The sequence below is a fragment of the Schistocerca americana genome, chromosome 5 (genome assembly GCF_021461395.2).
Source record: "Schistocerca americana isolate TAMUIC-IGC-003095 chromosome 5, iqSchAmer2.1, whole genome shotgun sequence".
NCBI classification, from domain to species: domain Eukaryota; kingdom Metazoa; phylum Arthropoda; class Insecta; order Orthoptera; family Acrididae; genus Schistocerca; species Schistocerca americana.
The window spans coordinates 559485064-559506419 of NC_060123.1; the positions used below are offsets into that span (position 1 = coordinate 559485064).

Here is a 21356-nt window from a genome sequence, read left to right on the forward strand (position 1 = left end):
GCACCAGTTTAGTTAGGAATCAAGTTTAATATGCTGAAATTTCAATGATCAATGTTAAAATAAATTTACAAATATAAACTGATTTATTTCTTTTTATTTAAATTGTCTTTTTTGTATACATTTCACCGGTTGTCGTATGACTATTAAAATATTATAATTAATGTTAGTCTGGTTGGGAATTTGGTAAGCTAGACTGGATACCTGGTGAAACAGTTGCTCAGTAATGCAAGGTTAACTTCTCCAGACAGCTCACAGCTTTTAACCCACTTTTATGGTCTTGAATAGCAGCACCGCTTGCAGATCAAATTAATGCAACAACGTTTCAAATGTAACTGTCCTCGTCGCACAACTCTAATTTAATCTTCTCTCCTTGATTTCCTTTTCGACAATCGCAGAGGAACTCCTCCATCAGGCGCGAGTATGAACGATTTTGCAGAAAACTGGAGTCCGGTTTTCGTCCTATCGCAGATGTCGACGTTAAACTTCGACAATATGTGTACAAGACCCAACTTAACTTGTAGAAGAGCGAAGTCCATTCCTGAAATGAAAAACAATTCCTTGATTAGCAAAGATAAAGTAATGAAAACAATATGAACAGACCGTAAATATCTCGGACACTACCAAGAAAAGGACTTAGTTCTTGGTGCGCATTTGTAGAACGGAGGAGGGGTGATTTAAACATAGGATGCTATAAGTTCGTGTGAGCGATAACACCAAAGTGCGACGACTATAGCAGTTACAATGAGAGCTGGAAACAGTTGAAATACTGGTAACAGAAATTTACAACAAGGTAACTTCCATATCGAAAAGCGCGCTGTCACAGGTTTCCAGGACAGAATTAGATCCAGGACGAAAAGATTATTGACAGAGGAGCGAGAAGGTTGCAAAATGTGGGCATACAGAACAAGGATAAAGCGGAAAGAAATGAAACTGATTGCACTTAAGGCGGTGCACAGGTGGTCAAAATGAATATAAGAATAAGAATAAGAAAAGATAAAGTAATTGGCAGTTTACACCAATAACAGCAATAATTTTTCCACCAGTTGAAGTCCAGCCAAAAACCATATCCATAAACTTAAGATTTTACAGTTAACATTGAAATAATGCTATAATATAAGCTATAGATAGCACTGTACATAAAGAAAGAAGGAAGAGAGATGTGGTTGTTTCGAGGTGCGATAACGACGAGGAAACTGAAAAAAGAAGGAAGGAAGCTAAGAAGGAAGACTGTGGCTTAACATTCCACTGATGGCGAGGTCATTAGAGGCGGAGCAAAATCTCGGATTGGAAAAGGACAGGAAGGAATTCGGATGGTCCCTTTCAATGTACCCATTCTGCTATTTCCTTGAGAAATTTTCGGAAATTGCAGAAAAAAGTCTGGGTGGCCAGATGGGGAGCTGAACCCCCCTATTCCCGAATACGAGCGAATCCATTGTACACTATGCAACAAAACTAAAGATTAAGTTTTCGCATTCACATGATTGTCTCTCATTGCAGCGCGTGAGTTTGAAATTTGGCTTTAAGTTGTCTATAAGTTTCCTCTGTAATGATGCAGAAGCTTAGCGCCCTGCGGCGTCACCCTCGAGCTCGGTATGGCTTCAGACAGTAAAGTGCCTGCATATGCGGAGAAAAGGTCACAACTCAGAAATTCATGTGAGGTATAAGGTAGGTTAATGATGTCATACTGGCACCAAATTTCACCATGATTTTCCCCAACTCCTCCGTGGACGTGTGTACGCTGGGAAGGTCGTCACACCCCTTCTTACCCAAATTTCACTCCTACTTTCGACGCCTCTGCGATTAAGGTCCGAACCGCTACACCCAACGTTGAAATCACGCGGTTATCTTGTGGGTAGCCGAGGAAAACATTTCAGATACATCGCTCATCGCTGCTGAGAATCGACACGAAAAGGCTTCGAGGGGGGGGGGGGGGGGGGGAGGTATGGCATGATGGGTTTCTATGAAACCATGAAACCACCCTTTCTTGGGGCGTCGATTCCCACACATTTCGTTATCGAAAACGATAGTTTGCAGTGCGATAAGCCAAAGGACGACGTTCTTGATAACTTCCGACACTGCTGCCACCCACTCGCTGTTTCAACCCGACTCTAAAGACATCGTAGGACTGCAACCCCACCGAACGTGATCGTACACCTTTGGAGTGTAGTACGACCCCAATTTTTCCTCCTGTACGCAAGGTGGAACCACCGTTCAAAACCGTTCGACGAAACCCGATCGTGATCTGAAGCAGCAAAGAGTGTTTGTGCCTTTTCAGCCCTCAGGTCGCGTGATCACGAGGAGAGTGCAACGTAAATGGCGAATGGTCCCTGTAAGAGCTTGCAGTTCGGCAAGACCCTTGGTGCCACCCACGCGTCTTTGTTGAGCACTTTACATCTACATCTACATCTACATCCATACTCCACAAGCCACCTGACGGTGTGTGGCGGAGGGTACCTTGAGTACCTCTATCGGTTCTCTCTACTATTCCAGTCTCGTATTGTTCGTGGAAAGAAGGATTGTCGGTATGATTCTGTGTGGGCTCTAATCTCTCCGATTTTATCCTCATGGTCTCTTCGCGAGATATACGTAGGAGGGAGCAATATACTGCTTGACTCCTCGGTGAAGGTATGTTCTCGAAACTTCAACAAAAAGACCTTACCTAGTTACTGAGCCTCTCTCCTGCAGAGTCTTCCACTGGAGTCTATCTATCATCTCCGTACCGCTTTCGCGATTACTAAATGATACTGTAACGAAGCGCGCTGCTCTCCGTTGGATCTTCTCTATCTCTTCTATCAACCACAAGTGTACTGTAACCTACTTCCTTTGTTTTCGGATTGCATTTCCTTAGGATTCTTCCAATGAATCTCTGTCTGGCATCTGCTTTACCGACGATCAACTTTTATATGATCATTCCACTTTAAATCACTCCTAATGCGTACTCCCAGATAATTTATGGAATTAACTGCTTCCAGTTGCTGGCCTGCTATATTGTAGCTGAATGATAAGGCATCTTTCTTTCTATGTATTCGCAGCACATTACACTTGTCTACATTGAGATTCAATTGCCATTCCCTGCAGAATGCGTCAATTCGCTGCAGATCATCCTGCATTTCAGTACAATTTTCCATTGTTACAACCTCTCGATATACCACAGCATCATCCGAAAAAGCCTCAGTTAACTTCCGATGTCATCCACAAGGTCATTTATTTATATTGTGAATAACAACGGTCCTACGATTCTCCTCTGCGGCACACCTGAATTCACTCTTACTTCGAAAGACTTTTCTCCATTGACAATGACATGCTGCGTTGTGTTATCTAGGAACTCTTCAATCCAATCACACAATTGGTCTGATAGTCCATGTGCTCTTACTCTGTTCATTAAACGACTGTGGGGAACTGTATCGAACGCCTTGCGGAAATCAAGAAACACGGCATCAACCTGGGAACCCATGTCTATGGCCCTCTGAGTCTCGTGGACGAATAGCGCGAGCTGGGTTTCACACGATCGTCTTTTTCGAAACCCATTCTGATTCCTACAGAGTAGATTTCTAGTCTCCAGAAAAGTCATTATACTCGAAAAATGAACCTGTCAGAAACTTCGACAACCATTCAGCCTTGCGGCTGTTCTAGCGCCTGAAGGCAGTCAAACCGCACCTAAGGGGTGTTGAAGGGGTTGACTAACCTTCAGGCGTTACAGGAGTCGTGAGGCTGACAGGTGCTCAACAACGATGCGTGGGTGGTACTGAAGGTGTTGCCGACTTGGTGTTCTTAGTGGGACCCTTTGCCGTCTTATTGACGCACATGTTAGTGATGCACCTCCGCCTTCCCCCTCCCCGTGATCACGCCACAGAAAGGACCGAAACAGGAGGGCTGAAAAAGCACAAACATTCTCCTGCTGCACTACGAACGGTTGTTTTCAGCCGGGATATGTGTAGAGCTCAACGCCCCAAGGAGTCGTTTCGTTGAGGGTCTTTATACCACACCCTGAGGGCTTTTGGTGTCAATTCTGAGCGGTGATACGTCTGGCATACTTTCCTCGGGCAACCATAAGAAATCAGCGTGATTGCAACGCTTCTATCGCACAGGAGGTCCACGATGCCGTTGGGCAGAATTATGGTGAAATTTGGTGCCAATGTGGCATCATTAACCCACTTTACACCTGAGCTCTTGCCTTGTTTTTCGCAAGTATCGAAACCTTTCTTTGAAGAGTCGTCGAACCCCAGTGCGACGTCGCAGCGCGCCACGCTTTTGCATCTTGCAGACGAATATTTTACGCACATTTGAACCAAATTTAAAACATGCTTTGAAATGGGACACAGTTACGTAGTTTCGTAAAAGTGGTCCTTTAATTCTGTTGCGCAGTGTAGTTGGATTACACTCCATTACTTTGATTTACTTCTGTTGATAATCATCTTATAACTTCTTTACAAGAGACTATCCATTCAGTTCGATCGCCTTCGTAGGTGAGTGGACAGCGCGGTCGATAGCCATGAGAGGGACCTGGGTTCGATTCAACTATTACCAAAGATTTTTCTTTGGTGGTAGGAGTGGTATGGGGTGCACTGCGCCTCGTGAAATCAACTGAGGAGCTGCTTGACCGAATAGTAGAGGTTCCAAGGTAAAGAAACCCAACAACGACCGGGTGAGCTGTGTGCTGACCTTTCCATACCGCATCCGTGGACGCCATCGACAGAGGAATGCGGGATTTTACCTTACCTTCTTCATCCATTCCGTGCAACTAATCTTTTAACTCCCTTGCTATCTCAGACAGAATTATGTCCTCGATTAATCTTATAGCTTCTATTTGTTCTCTGCGAACTTTAATTCCTTACCAAATTTCTGTTTGTTTTTCAATTATTCTCAGTACCAAAATAATTTCGCTAATCTTTCAACGCCAGATCACTCAGTAATCCAGACTTTTTCCACTAAAACTAGATAAAAGCCTGCTCCCTTCTTTTATAACTATGTGTTAGTAATCTGGTGTAATACATACAAAATCAAGGGACCCGTGCGAAACTTCCGCATTTTGATAATTTTAAATAATGATAATATTTGGAATAAGTGTAGTCGTTGGGAGAGGGGTAATTATGGGAATGAAGAGAAACCATCTTCAAAAATGAGCCAAACGACGAGAAATTATATTCATAAATTTATGATACATTGTTGTATATACATCCCCATGCGTCAAAAATGTGTTTTGCATTCGAAATGTTTGTCCCGGTTTGTTCGATGGGCAGGAGTCAGGCACTGTCAGTAGGTCGGCATAACCTATAATGTAATTCGACAAACATTTTCAGTTACAGTAAGCACTTTAGGCCGTAGTAACAATAGGCAAAGCACAATTCAAGGCGACAATGACAAATGTGTTTCTCGTTTCGGAAAACCTGTACGACGGGCAGAGGTAATGGACTACAGCAGTCACAGTTAATATGTATGGCAATGCTGTATAGAAATTATTCAATTAATAAATTCTGTAAACAAAATGAAATGGCATTTGTAATAAGAAAATATTAAAAGGCAGTCTCTTATTCGTGATAAGTAAGCTAGCTTCATAAAATGTAAGTATGAAGCTGGGCATCCATGATGCCCTTTTGGTTGTGATGGTTAAAAGTCACTTTTATGTTGAAATTTTCCACAAATAGTAAGTTTTAGCGCATAATCAGTGTCAGAAGCTAGTTAAAAAAACGTTTCTAATGATACCGCATTAAGTTCTGTACGATTAGTATGTGTTCAGAAAAAGTTATGTTGACTTGAGAAATACTACATGCTGATAGAAAATAGCCGCAGCACCAAAAAATAATTAACATAGAGTAATGAAATTTTAAAATGATTCAGATGGTTCTGAGCACTATGGGACTTAACAGCTGTGGTTATCAGTACCCTAGAACTTAGAACTACTTAAACCTAACTAACCTAAGGACATCACACACATCCATGCCCGAGGCAGGATTCGAACCTGCGGTCGTAGCGGTCGCGCGGTTCCGGACTGAAGCGCCTAGAACCGCTCGGCCACAAAGGCCGGCAATGAAATTTCGGGAGTAAATTTCTCTAGGTAACATATGAAAGTGATTGACATTGCAAGATCACAGGTTACTGCGAACACGAGAAACGCCATTGCAGAGGTGAAGTGGTGGTACATTAACAATCAGTATGAACCTATGGAATGGTCAATGCAAGGACGCAGACATGCTTGCGCTGTGTTGTACAGGTGCCGGATTGCAGTTTGTAAGATGGAGTTCAATGCCTGTTGCACTTGGCCAATCAATACAGGTACGGTTAATGTTTTTTGTGGACGACGGTAGAATCGTCGTCCGAGGATGTACCATGTGCTCGACTGGAGTCAGATCTAGTGCTCTAGCAGGCCAAGGCAACATATCGGCACTCTGTAGAGCCTGTTGGGTGACATAAGCGGCATGCAGGCGAGCGTTATCCTGTTGGAAAACAACCCCTGGAATGTTGTTTATGGATGGCAGCACTAGACATCGAGTCACCAGACTGACGCACAGATTTGTAGTCAGGGTGCGTGGGATAACCATGAGAGTGCTCCTGCTGTCATACGCAACCGCACGCGAGACTATAACCCCAGGTGTAGGTCCAGTGTGTCTAGCACGCAGACAGGTTGTTTGCAGGCCCTCAAGTGGCCTCTTTCTAACCAACACACGGCCATCACTAACATCGAGGCAGAACCAGCTTTCGTCAGGAACCACAACAGACCTCCACCCGGCCCTCCAATGAACTCTCGCTTGATACCACTGAAGCCGCAAATGGCGGTGGTTTTGAATGAGTACAATGCACGCTACAGAGCGTCTGGCTCGGAAATGTCCTTGACGTCACCGGTCTTGCTTCGTTGTGTCACTGTGGTGCCAATTGCTGGTCAGATTGCTGTTGCAGATGCTATACGGTGTGCCACAGCCATGCGCTGAACACGACAGTCTTAAAAAAAAAAAAAAGGTTCAAATGGTTCTGAGCACTATGGGACTTAGCAGCTGTGGTTATCAGTCCCCTAGAACTTAGAACTACTTAAACCTAAGGACATCACACACATCCATGCCCGAGGCAGGATTCGAACCTGCGACCGTAGCGGTCACGTGGTTACAGACTGTAGCGCCTAGAACCGCTATGGTCTTCCCTCTCGGTAGTTTCACTTTGGCTACCCGGAGCCCGGTCTTTTCCGATCATACGTTCTCGTGGCCTCAGGTGCCAGCTACCATGTACATTAGCTACATTCCAGCCAAACCCTTCTACAGTACTGCGACAGGAACATCCAGCTTCTCGTAGCGCTGTTACACGACCTCAAACTGAGTGAAGTGCTGATCATGACGTCTTTGACGCCTTAAAGGCACTCTTGACTATCATCATCTCACCACGTCCAATCTCAAAGGTAACTAAGCTCACGGCAGTTACAGCGTGTATTTAAAGCAAACCTGACTTCCATCTTCATAATGGAGCTACTACCGCCGCTCTTATACAACTGGCGCGAGATCTGAGCAGACGCCATCTTTCAGATGCAGAAACACGCCTGCCAACTTTCGTTCATGTCGCACAACTCCTTCTTAGAGTTGTGACTTTTCTCTGTCAGTGTACATGATGATTTCATTTCATACCTCTCTCTCTCTCAATTGCCCAACACTATGCACAAATATCACTGAATAGGATGCCATTTATGGAAATGCTTGTAAAGTTGTAATATCTACGTTTATGATTATTACTTGCACAATGTCTATTTTGGCAACAGTGGAAGATGTATTTAAAAATGTAGGCTAAGTACCACGAAAGGAAGCGCTTATTGTGTCGTGTTTTCGGTATGGTTGCAAAACAGGTAAGAACGAAATCTACACGTGACACAGGATGCAGACAACTATGAAAAGACACGAGATGTCGTGTAAAGACAAAATGAGAGCTCGGCTGCAAACCTATAAACTCGTAGCTAATTTTTTTTCATAGAAAACGTGAAGGATCAATAATTCGAGAGTATGTGTGGAACGAATTTTGATGAATTTCGTACAACTGAAACTCACCATGCAGAAAAAGTAGTGTGCTCTTTTCCTACGCGGCCGAGATGGTCTAGTGACAGGAGCGCTAAACTCTCGTTCTGGGTTAAACGGTAGGAAGGAATGACTAATTTCCCTCGTCCCACTCCCTCCCGGACGGTCCCAGCTCCAACCAACATAACGTAGCTCTTTGCAGGTCCTCTAAACACCAAAACCCCGTGGGGTACAGTCGTTTCACTACACAATGGGTGCCGCAATAGACTACTAGAGTCTCGCGGTTCTAGGCGCTCAGTCCGGAACCGCGCGACTGCTACGGTCGCAGGTTCTAATCCTGCCGCGGCCATGGATGTGTGTGATGTCTTTAGGTTAGTTAGGTTTAAGTAGTTCTAAGTTTTAGGGGACTGATGACCACAGATGTTAAGTCCCATAGTGCTCAGAGCCATTTTTAGACTACTAGAGATCAAAGGTCTTTATGGCAGTCAGTCTAAGCGTCAACTAATATCGTCATACAAAACATGTTGGAAAACACGTTCTTAGCGATGAGACACCCCATAACACTCATAAACTAACCGTAATTACAACAAGTGACATTCCAAAAGTTCTGAGAAAACGGTTTATTTTACGTATATCGTATAGTAATCCTTAGTCAAAATTAAATACTTGAGACAATATATGGAGTTACAAAGCTGTACAGCAATTGGAAAAACTTTTTCGCTCTCGAAAAGGTATTCCATCCACGTGCTGAACGTCGCTCAACGGCGAGTGGCTCTGGAAATTGGATATTGGGCGAACCAGTAAAAAAACGCGATTAACGGCAATAAGCACTCTACGGAAATCTCAACATTAACAGAGAATCACCAGTAATATCATTGTTCTCGTAACACATCAGCAGCTACGTGTACACAAATTTGAAATTTAAATGACATGACTAACGTCGTCGTTCTGGACGTGGATTCAAACCCAGCACCTATAGCTATTGCTAACTAAGCTAAGCTTTGTTTGTGCCTTATTGAAACCTGATCACTAGGCATAAAGAGACATGAAGTATAGACGTTTGCACCAGTATCAGTTATCAATTCAGACCCTGAAAATAAATGACGAAAATGTCTGTACTGAACTGGGAATCCTGTCATAACAGTTACCTTCCTGGGAACTACCCCCAACGACGTTTAATATGGTGTCATTCACAAGGAACAAGGTATGCTCATGTTTAAAATTGAAATACCATCATGTAAAGCTTGTGACAGGGATGCGAACCCAGCACCTAATCGGGTTGTTAACGAAGTACGTAAAATCGGAAGTTAAATATCAAATGTTTTCACCAATAGCGAGATGTTGGAACCTTAAATGACGATAGACTTGTTTTTGCCTGACTGGGATTCGAACCCAGTATCTAGCGCCGTCGTTTTCTAGCCAGGAACAGACGATAAACAGCTATTGTTGGTTCACCAGTAGCGAGATGTGCGCATGTTTAGCTAGACATCAGGCGACGAAAAGTTCTGTACTGTATGGAATTCAAACACCGCACATGTGGTCATGAAGACACTTTAACTACCAAATTCTTTTCCAATCATAGCTAGGAGTGGCATGTTTGTACTTTCAATGATGTGATACAAAATACTCTGCTGACTAGATGTTGAATCCACAACATATCGTCATTGGTGATCACAACGAACACGACGTCAAACCCAAATCCGTTTTCGCCAGTTCGGTGGAGGGGAATGTTTGAACTTGGAAAGATGTAAGGAAACGTTTGATCTTGTAATGTTGTGATAAAGAGCTCATCATGTGGCTGTGAGCTGAAACGAACACGTTACAGCTGACAGCGCACGAAGAGACGTTGAAAATGCAACTATTTTTCACTAGTAGTTCGGAGTGCACAGGCTAGGGTTTGAAATGAAATAATGAATATTTTGTGCTGATCAGGATTCGGAACCAGGTAAGTGCCTTTCGAGGAGGCCTAGAAGAGTTTGCAATCTTGGGGAACACAGTGAAATCGAATTCGTATCCCAGTCCAGCACCACAATTTTCAACGTCTCAGTTTCAAATAAAGTAAGAGCCTTGTGAACTTACATGGCCATTGGTTCATTAAATGAAATACGTTTTCTAGTTTATGACGGCTTGCTGGTGACAGAGTCTCTGCCTTCCGGGGTTTCTCCATCTGTCACAGCTCAAACGAATGCCGCTCTGCCCCAGTCGGCAGCGAAGGGATGTTATCTTTACTGCGGATATTGAACTACGGAGTTTACTGGCGTTCTGCACTTGGCGTTATTAGGGGCGAAGGAGAGTTACTTGTGTGTGTTAAAAATCTACGCCTGACGTGAGATGTGAACCTACACGTTTTACGCATCAATACAAGATTAATCCACCAGACCACAGAACCCCCTGCCAAGCACATAATTATGAATTGCAGAGCATTTATTTAGATGTAGATGCAGATGTCAAGGGACGGGTAACAGGAAGGAGGGCGGTATCTGGGAATGGATAGAAGTGCAAAAGTGCAAAATATAAGCGTGAAATGCTTGGAAAGTATTGCTTACTTAGATGTGTGCAACAGTTCGTTTTATCTTAGGACCGAGAGATAAGGGAGGACTGTTTTCAGAACGAAGAATGGGTTATAGGGAAGGGGAGATCAAAGAATACGATTTCATAGATGTTGAGAGGAATGATAGAGAGTTAAGACAGCACCATTTAAAAGAGAAAATGTAGCGTCAATGGAAACCGCTATATTTGTTTATAAAGTTTTGGGGGAATGGAATAGAAGGGCACTTGCGGCGATAGTGCAAGAGAGAGAGAGAGGGAGTGTGAGAGAGAATAGAGGAGATATTAACAACGTTAAACATAATATGAATGTATCTTTTCTGTTGCCACGCGATGTTCCATTAGCTCCCAATGAGGAAAAATGACGAAAAAGGAGACATAACAAAACATTTTAAGAACTCTAATATTTTATCCAGAATCCTTCATTATTTTGCACTTCTATCATGCGTCTTGGCATAGAATGTATAAGCCGTCGGACATAACAGCCTGAAGAAGCAACTTCCTCCCAGGCTTCCAGAAGGCAGTCTCAAAGAGCGTCCGCAGTAGTTGGTTGGTTTCGTGGTCAGTTCTCTGTTAATGTTCTGGCGACCTCAGCCCACATGTTTTCCATGGGGTTCATATCAGCCGCCCGTGGCAGCCAGTACATGACGTTGACGCCAATCGTGGAGAGCTGCTGCTGAACAAATGCAGACTTGTGAATGGGAGAATGGTCCTCTTGCAATGTGACGTCCGCTTCTGCCTACAGCATTAGCACTGACGGAAGCATCACATTTTCCAATATGTGGGCATAATGCGCGCTGTCCAGAGTTCCTTCTATCCTGTGAAGAATTCCCGCCCCTCTGGCAGAAATCCAACCCCAGCAGGTAACAGACAGCCGGCCACTACTTCTCGTCGTAGTTACATATTCGCGTCGATGGCGAGTCCATTGCGGCCTTAAACGATTCGTGGACCGTCGTTACTGATGGAAAACACCTTCTCTTCAGTGAAAATGACGTTGTCCCACGACGCCCTCAGATGGAGCTCCGCAAATGCTAGCCGGTAAAAAACGTTCTCTTCGCTGAGCTCTTGTTTCACGGCGGATCGTCGTGGATGCATTCCAGCGTCCCTCAGCCTTCGGCGAATCGTTTCACTGGAGCCGGGGAAGTTGGTCTCCCGCCGCAACTGCTTCGCATTCAGAAAGGGATTTTCTCTGCTCCTAGACACTAGGTCCCTGTCTTCCTGCCGTAAGCTCACTCTCTTCCTGCCTGAGCCAGGAGCCCTGTTGGTGGTGCCTCTTTCAAGGCAAATCATCCACAATCTCGTTGCAGTGGTGTGTCGTACGCCATATCGGCTGCCAGCTTCTCTGATGAAACATCCTCCTTCTTCAATGAGAGCGACTGCTCTATCTCGAATAGACCTCTCCCAGTGAGCCATTACGGCAGACAGCCTGATGTGTATTTCTGCTTGCCGCTCTTATACTGAAGCCAGGAGAGGAGGTAAACATATTTACGTCAAACGGAGCGGCAGAGGCAGAGGCATGCGGTGCACCCGTGCTGGCTCGCCCCGGGCTGTTGGCCCACCAACGCCACCGCCAGCTCGCTCACTTCCGTCTCGCCTCAGCCATCCTGGCTGGCCCGTAGCTCGCGAGCCGCGGCTAATATAGACCCGGGCCGCAAGGCCACGATCACCCCTTGAAGGATCAAAAGTTACACCTAACCTACCCAAGTCTGTAGTATAAACTAACGCAGCTACAGCTATTATGCTATAACATGTGCAGGCACACTTACAGTTGACGATTCATTCAAATATTTGATGAACAATACGTTCAAAAATACATTCATTTTAAACATAGATACCACAAAATATTTCACCTAGCATGACGCAGGAAACTATTCTTTCTTGTAAGCGCTCTGCATTAGATGTAGCCTTAAGGAAATCACGACAACTAAGCGGAATGTAAAAGTAAACAGGTTTGGCGGCAGCTACTCCAAATAATAAAATGGTTCAAATGGCTCTGAGCACTATGGGACTTAACTGCTGAGGTCATCAGTCCCCTAGAACTTAGAACTACTTAAACCTAACTAACCTAAGGACATCACACACATCCATGCCCGAGGCAGGTTTCAAACCTGCGACCGCAGCGGTCGCGCGGTTCCAGACCGTAGCGCCTAGAACCGCTCGGCCATCCAAATAATAGTATATACGTAGTATATAATACACGTTTTGTGCACTTATAACATGTGCTCAGTCTCTCTGAAACAATACGTGCTGCACGACGGAAATTACTTTTTGCTGAGGCACTTCATTTACATCTCAATGATACACGACTACTAGAGAACATTGCTCTTTACGGCAGTCAAACCACTTGTAAAATAACACCATGATATTGCAGATATTAGGCAACACGTTACTAGGGATGCGAAAGGCCGTAAGGTTTGCAATTAAACGTGCTACTCCTAGCTACTACTGAATAAGAATTTGATTATTAACGTGTCTTCATAATCATGTGTGCGGCGTTCGACTCTCAGTCAGTATAGACGTTTTCGTCGCCTTATTTCTAGTTATACGTGCGCTCGTCTCGCTAATGGTGGACCAACATTGGACATTTCTCGTCTGTTCCTGGTTAGACAACGACGGTGGTAGGCGCCGGTTTCAAATCCCGGTCAGGCAATACGACTTCCGTCGTCATTTTAGGTTCGAACCTCACTACTGGTGACAAACTGTGATATCTACATTCTGATTTTACGTACATATTCAACAATACGATTAGGTGCCGGGTTCGCATCCTTGTCACCAGCATTACATGATGGCATATCAATTTTAAACATGTGCATCCTTTGTTCCTTGACAATGCAACAATATACAACGTCTTTCGAAGTTAATTACCAAGAAAGTAATTGTCATATTAGGGTTCCTGATTTCATACAAACATTATCGTCATTTACGTTCGAGTTGAGAACTGATAACTGATACTGGTGCAAACGTCAATATTTGACGTCTCCATCTGCCTAGCGATCGAGTCTCGATAAGGCACAAAGCTTTGCTTGGTTAACAATGGCTTTTCGTTCTGGGTTTGCATCCATATCCAGAACGAAGACGTTGGTCATGCCATTTAAACTACAACTTTGTGTACAAGTAACCGTTGATGAGTAATGTGAACAATGATATTACTTGTGATTCGCTGTTAATGTTGGGATTTCCGTAGAGTGCTTGCCGCCGTTAATCACGTTTTCTTTTAACTGCTTAGTATTACATAAAGTTGATGCGAAACCACTCCCCGTTGAACGTTGAACGACGTTCAGCATGTGTTGGGTAAACCTTTTAGACAGCAAAGAACTTGTTTCCAATTGCTAAACAACTTTATAAATCCATATACTGTCTCAAATATTTAATTGGGCCTAAGGATTACTGAGCGATTTATGTGACAAAATTAGTTTCCCATAACGTTTGAAATGTCACTTATTGTAATTAAGTTTAGTTTACAAACGTTAAGGACTGTCTGGTCTCTTCTGTATTATTGTGGTGTTACTTTACATCTGGACGGACTTTCATAAAGACCGGTGCTCTCTAGTAGCCTCTAGCGGTACCCATAGTGTATCTTACAACGACTGTGGAGGGTTGCGACGATGTGCAACACAGATATGCTATGTTGGTTGCATACATTCAGGTGCAGCCTACACGTTGGAATTCAGGCATGAGCCACTTTTTTTGCTGTCGAGTGTACATCTACATAGATACTCCCTAAGCCACTGTACGGTGCGCGGCGTAGGGTACTTTATACCACTACTTGTCGTTTCCCTTCCTGTTCTACTCGCAGATAGAGCGAGGGAAAAACGACTGTCTGTACCCTCCATATGAGCCATAATTTCTCCTATCTTATCTTCGTGGTCCTTACGCGCTATGTATGTTGGCGGCAGCAGAATCGTTCGGCAGTCAACTTCAGATGCCGGCCCTCTAAATTTTCTCAATAGTGTTTCTAGAAAAGAACGTCGCCTTCCCTCCAGGGATTCCTATTTGAGTTCCCGAAGAATCACCATCATAACACTTACGTGTCATTCGAACCTACCGGTAACAAATGTAGCCGCCCGCCTCTGAATTCTGCGATGCCTTCCTTGAATCCGACTTGGTACGGATCCCAAACACTCCAGTAGTACTCATGAATAGGTCGCACCAGCGTCCCATATGCGGCCTGCTTTACAAATGAACCACTCTTTACCAAAATTCTCCCAATAACCATTTGCCTTCCCTACCGTAGTTTTCACATGCTCGTTCCACCTCATATCGCTTTGCAACGTTACGCACAGACATTTACACGACTTGACTGTGTCAAGCAGGACACTAGTAATACTGTATCAGAACATTACAGGTTTGTTCTTCCAACTCATCCGCATCAACTTACCTTTTACCACATTCAGGGCTAGCTGTCATTCATCACAACAACTGGAAATTTTGTCTAGTCGCCTTATATGTTCCTACAGTCAGTCAACTTCGACACCTTACCGTAGACCACGGCGTCATCAGCAACCAACCTCAGGTTGCTGCCCACCCTGTCCGCCAAATCATTTATGTATTTTCTCTAAGCAACGGTACCTAACCGATGGAAATCTGTTTCATCTGCAACTACATATATACTCAGCTAGCCATCAGCGGTGAGTGGCGGGTGGCGGAGGGCACAGTTCGCGCCAATCTCGTATTTCCAACCCCCCCCCCCCCCCCCTCCGCTGTTCCACTCGTGGATCGCGAGAGGGAAAAACGACTGTCTGAACGTCTCAGTACGAGCCCTAATTTCCCTTATCTTTGAATGGTGATCATCGCGCGATTTGAAAGTTGGTGGTAAAAATATATGCCCTACATCCTCGGCGAAGATCGGATTTCGGAATTTAGTGAGCAGCCCCTTCAGTTTAGTGCGCCGTCTATCTGGAGGTGTGTCCCACTTCAAACTTTCTATGAGATTTGTACCGCTCTCGCGATGGCTAAACGTGTACCAGTCACGAATCTTGCCGCTCTTCGTTGGACCTTCTCAATCTCTTGAGTCAGACCCAACTGGTAAGGGTCCCATACAGACGAACAATACTCTAAGACCGGACGAACTAAAGTATTGCAAGCAATTTCCTTTGTTGAAGGACTGCATCGCTTCGTGATTCTACCAATAAACCGCAATCTAGAGTTCGCCTGGCCCGTTACTTCTGTAATCTGATCATTCCATTTGAGATCATTTCGAATAGTCAGGCCCAGATACTTGACGGAAGTTACCGCTTCCAAAGACTGGGCATTTATTTTGTACTTGTACGTTAATGGGAATTTTCGCCTTGTTATACGCAGTAGGTTACACTTACTAATATTGAGAGATAACTGCCAGTCATTTCACCACGAATTTATTTTCTGCAAATCCTCATTGATTTGTTCACAACTTTCGAGTGATACTACTTTCCTGTAGACTACAGCATCATCGGCAAACAGTCTAATGCCGCTGTCAATACCATCAACCAGATCGTTCATGTAAATCGTAAAAAGCAGCGGACCTATTACGCTGCCCCGGGGCACACCTGAAGTTACGCTTGTTTCTGTTGAAGTCACCCCATTCATGACGACATACTGCTCTCTGTCTGTTAGAAAACTTTCTATCCAACCGCATATGTCATTGGATAGGACGTAAACGCGCACTTTTTGGAGCAAGTGACAGTGCGGAACTGAGTCGAACGCCTTTCGAAAGTCGAGAAATATGGCATCAATCTGGGAGCCGGTATCTAGAGCCTGTTCTATATTGTGCACAAAGAGGGCCAGCTGTGCCTCGCACGGGCGCTGTTTCCTATAACCGTGGTGGTTTCTGCATATGAGCTTCTCAGAGTCTGGAAAGGTCATTATGCCTGAACACAAAATATGTTCCATGATTTCACGGTCATGAAGCCATCCGAGAGCCGCAGTGTGAACGTCTTCATCGTTGGGAATTCTTTTTCCCAGCAGATGTTGCTTGCCGAAAAGATGGAAATCGCGTGGTGCAAGATCTGAGCATCCAGATCGGCACCACCCACGTCTGTGCGGCCTTGGTCAAATGGTTAGCACAGTGGCTACACGAGACATTGCGTTTGGCTCACATATCTTTAGAATTTCACATTGAATCTGTGTGCAGTTTAGATGTTTTGAGCACAAGAATCGTACTGCAACGTGTGCTTCAACTTTGGAGTGCCTTTCCAGTTGCTGTTCCAGTACAATCGCACACTGTGCTTCATCTGTTATCCGTGCCATAGCAGATCTGTATCTGCAGGAAACTCGCAGCATGTACACCCTTGTAAATTGCGCCACTCGTGTCGGGTGATGGTCTTACGGCCGGGTGCACCAACCACGATCAAAATTTAATCGCGGTGTAGTCGGCGTTCAGCCCCATTCAACGCAAAATTTTGGTGCGCCCACCTCCATCAAAGTTAAACAAGAGAATTGACCGCATTTAAATTTGACGGTGACTCCTGAGTGGCACTCTCGAGACGACTAGGGTCTTATAAGAGTACGGTATTAAGATGGCGGAGTGCTGCGATTTACAGAGACAGACTCAAGGCATCGTAATCAATACCCTTCAACTGAGATGAACCCAGAAAGTTTATTAGTTTATGAATGAAACAAACCAGGAGTAGAATTAAATTGGTCATTCACATGTGATCATACTGCCTGTTTTTCTCTAACAAGCGGACCACATGACAATCGGATCTTTGTAATTTTTTTATATTTATGGCACGAGAAGATCAAAACTCGAACTTACGCCTCGCAAAAGCACTTCGATGCAACTCTCAAAAACTATCGACTAACATTGACTTCTACACTTTTTTTCCTCTATTTTCCCCTCAATCAGTGCAGCTGGGTGATATGCTCGCGCTTTGCTTGGAGGACGAGGTGCGGCGGGGCGGTTTGTCACTCTATGATCGCTAGCAGTGAGTGAAGCAAGCTGCAAAATTAATGTTCACCTATCTCAGTATAGCGTTCGTTCACCATCCGTTGCTCTGCATTCGTAGGTACTTACACAGGCGATGTTAAAAGCAGCATAGTTCGCGTAACTCAGGTAACAAAATAAACCTGCAAATCTCTAGTAATAACGGGCATAAGAGGATGCTTCCTTCCTTCATTGAAAATATTCGCTTATCGATACTAATGTTTTTATTGTCTTTTAGCTATGGTGTCAACAAGCCCACATTTTCGTCGATAGCATATCCACTACTAGATCGTGAAGCTTATGTCACACGCAAGACAGCCAGAAATGTGCTAAGTCCAACCCGAAATATTACAAGATCAATACAGTCAATACTCTGCTACGAAATGAGTTTCACACTCGGTCCTTTTCAGTGGATTCTTCAAATGAAGGTGCTCGCCAAAAATGTTCTCTAAATGCATATTGAGCACGCCACGCAGAATTCTTTACAAAGGCCGATAGTTTCACGCGCGGTTTTCTCTACAACAAACACTCCAAAATCTCCCAAACTTCACAGAACTGTCTATAACTGCATGTGCTTGCACGGCAATACAAACCGAAGGCGATATAACAGTCTTTTCTTCATTTTACAAATAATTTTTTCGGAGACGTCTAACATGACCTTCTCGTCCGGCAGCTAGTCCACTACTGCCTGAATGCCGTTGCTTTCGGGGCATATAACTCATCCCAATGCGCGGGAAAGACTTTACTCTCATTGGTTGATCAAAACGAACAGCCAATCAGATTAATCTTTCATGATCATATTGGCGCTCAATCTGCTTTACTCCAATCAACCTTCGCAGATGCATCTACGTCATTTCACGCTGCATGTGTTAACAAAACGTTCCACCGAACCAAACCAAACGAAAACTAAGAGAAAACTATGCTTGAAAGATACTTTAAAACTAATTATCCTCTTACTACTTTTCTGGCTGCATTATTACAAAAGCAAACGCTCATAGACATACGTCATCCGCCAGTTAGGGGGATTCAGTTTTTCATGACATCCTGAAGGCGTAACACTTGCTAGTTACGTAACGTGTAATACAATATAGAATTGAAATTTGACGTATGTCCCACATACACACTCACATTCACTCTCATTTACTCTCACCCTAACACAAAATACAAATATTAACTATTAAACTGTTATTTCCATTACGAATGAAAAATTATCGAAAGTTCAGAACTGAAATTCTTTATAAAATAAATCTGCACTAAGAGTGATATAACTGTTTTCAAATAACTACTATCTGAATTTATTTTCTTAAGTGTTGGTTAAGTACTTTTTAATAGGTTTTTTATATCTCTGAAACTGTTATAGGCAACGGTATCAAATTTCGACCCAAAGCTCGTCTGAATAACAAAAGGCCATGTACCAAATTTGGAATCAAACAGCTAATATTTATCGTAGTTATTTAGTTCAAAAAAAATGGTTCAAATGGCTCTGAGCACTATGGGACTCAACTGCTGAGGTCATTAGTCCCCTAGAACTTAGAACTAGTTAAACCTAACTAACCTAAGGACATCACATACAGCCATGCCCGAGGCAGGATTCGAACCTGCGACCGTAGCGGTCTTGCGGTTCCAGACTGCAGCGCCTTTAACCGCACGGCCACTTCGGCCGGCAGTTATTTAGTTTCTTAGGTGAGGTGAATAACTGAAATTCTTTATAAAATAAATCTGCACTCTAAGAGTGATATTACTGTTTTCAAATAATTACTATCTGAATTTATTTTCTTAAGTGTTGGTTAAGTACTTTTTAATAGGTTTCTTATATCTTTGAAACTGTTATAGACAACGGTATCAAATTTCGACACAAAGCCCGTCTGAATAACAAAAGGTCATGTACCAAATTTAGAATAAAACAGCTAATATTTAACGTAGTTATTTAGTTTCGTAGGTGAGGTGAATAAGTGATTTTAGTGAGCATTCTCACGGTCCGCTTTAGCGACAGGTGGGGCTATGACACATACAGCAGGCCACACGCCGGCCGCCACCGAAGGCTGCTATACTGCAGGATTCCCTAAACACCTTGCCATAACGTAACAAACTTACAGCAAAAATCTGCAGTCGCATAATAGCTGCGACGCTACACACCCGCTTAGAAACTAAAATTTTGTTGATCATATTTTTATGTTTCTTAGAATTTTTCATCAAAATGTCTATTAGCTGTGTTAATTAGCATATACTTGATGAATTTTATATTTAAATGACGTACTTATTCGAACTGAACGGCAAAAAAACGAAGGAGATAATGACCGAAGCGAGACTCTGTACATTTCTTCTTTTGTGCTACAGACGTCAGTTCTTTTGTTATCAAGAACTAATGCATTCGCACCAATCAATTTGAGAAGTACCTTCATCTCGTACTTCGGAAACTTTGGTGATCATCTGTTGTTTTCCGTTTCAGTAAATATAAACTAAAGAACTGGCAGCGAAGTATAAACACACTTCTCTTTGTTGATAAAAGTGAGAGCATGAGGGACGCCACTCACCAGTGATTGTCTAGAAAACTTATGTCTATAGGTGGCCGTTTGCAAATTCATGTCTTTGCATCTTCAGGGCGCTTTCCGTTGCAACACATGGTGTTAACCACGGGCAAATGCACGGTTGGCTGGCGATGGTTTGCTGACTGGCAATTAACTTTGATGTATCTCAGAGACATTTTAAACATTATTTCCTTTTAACCGTGATCAAGGGACTTTGGTTATCTTGCTTCTTGACCGAGGCTAGTGCTGTCGACCATTAGTGTTGGGGGACAGTATACGTACTACTTTGTGAAGTCCCGGATTATGAGTAAAGTGAACACAGAACTCGTTTTGAAGATAAAAACTAAAACTTTGTGTTCTGCCTTACGGCAGGTCTTGTCATGGACCAAGCCTCGTCAGAGAGATTCACCGCATGAGCTTCTAGGGAAGTGGTTCCAGTGGAAGTTTCTCGTTGCTTTCCACTGATGATGATAAAATGATAATGACGACAGCACAACACCCACTCCCTGAGCGGAGAAAATATCCGACCCAGCCAGGAAACGGACCTGGCTTCCTCGGCGTGGCAGACCGCCACGCTGAACACTTTTTTTCTTTCTTTTTTTTTTCTATCCTCAGCTATCGGGGCGGACTTCTGAAGGAGATAATCTGAGGAACTATACAGAATTAGTGAACGAGATTCCAGGTCAAGAAAACACAATACGTACTGACCTATGCAGTTTCTCGGGCCGTCCCCAAAAGGAAGGTAGGCCCACGGGTGTATCTTGATCTTCTTCGAGAACCTCTCAGGGTCGAAGCGCTCAGGGTCTGGAAAGAACACAGGGTCGCGGTGCAACCCGTACACAGAGATCATCACCGGTGTGCCCTTCTGAATCGCGACGTCGCTGTCTGGTATCTTGTAGTCCACACAAGCTTTACGGTTCAGGACTGGCACTACGGGGTACTTCCTCAGTGTCTCTGCAATCAAAAATTATAGGTATCAGAAAGGAAACTTACTTAATCAATAAAATAAATTTTCACTTCTTGCAACCTGCTGTGCTGTATGCCACCTTTATGACCGAAGTCATTAAATCGCAAGCAAATGAGTGGTTCTCGACCAGCAGACACAATATAACTAACTTTGTTTTCTGCCTTACGCCAGGTCTTGTCATGGGGGAGCCTCGTCAGAGACGTCCACCGCATGAGCGTCTAGGGAAGTGATTCCAGTGGTGGTTTCCCGTTGCCTTCCACTGGTGATGATGAAATGATAATGAGGACAACACAACACCCACTCCCTGAGCGGAGAAAAATCTCCCACCCAGCCGGGAATCGAACCCGGGCCCCTTGGCGTGAAAAGCCTGCGCGCTGACCATTCAGCTACCGGGGCGACAGACACAGCGTAAGGGACAGTAAAAT

General features: G+C 43.9%; 1 protein-coding gene across 1 annotated transcript in view; it reads right to left on the minus strand.

Annotated features, from left to right (window-relative positions):
• Nucleotides 1-217: 217 nt before the first annotated feature.
• LOC124616007 (cytochrome P450 6k1-like) overlaps nt 218-21356 on the minus strand; it is a 79417-nt gene continuing 58278 nt past the window's right edge. The window contains exons 7-8 of the mRNA XM_047144218.1: nt 20673-20918; nt 218-538 (exon numbers count right to left, since the gene is read on the minus strand). Of these exons, the coding sequence (XP_047000174.1) occupies nt 357-538; nt 20673-20918 (428 nt within the window). The 3' untranslated portion in view covers nt 218-356. The remainder of the gene's footprint in view (nt 539-20672; nt 20919-21356) is intronic.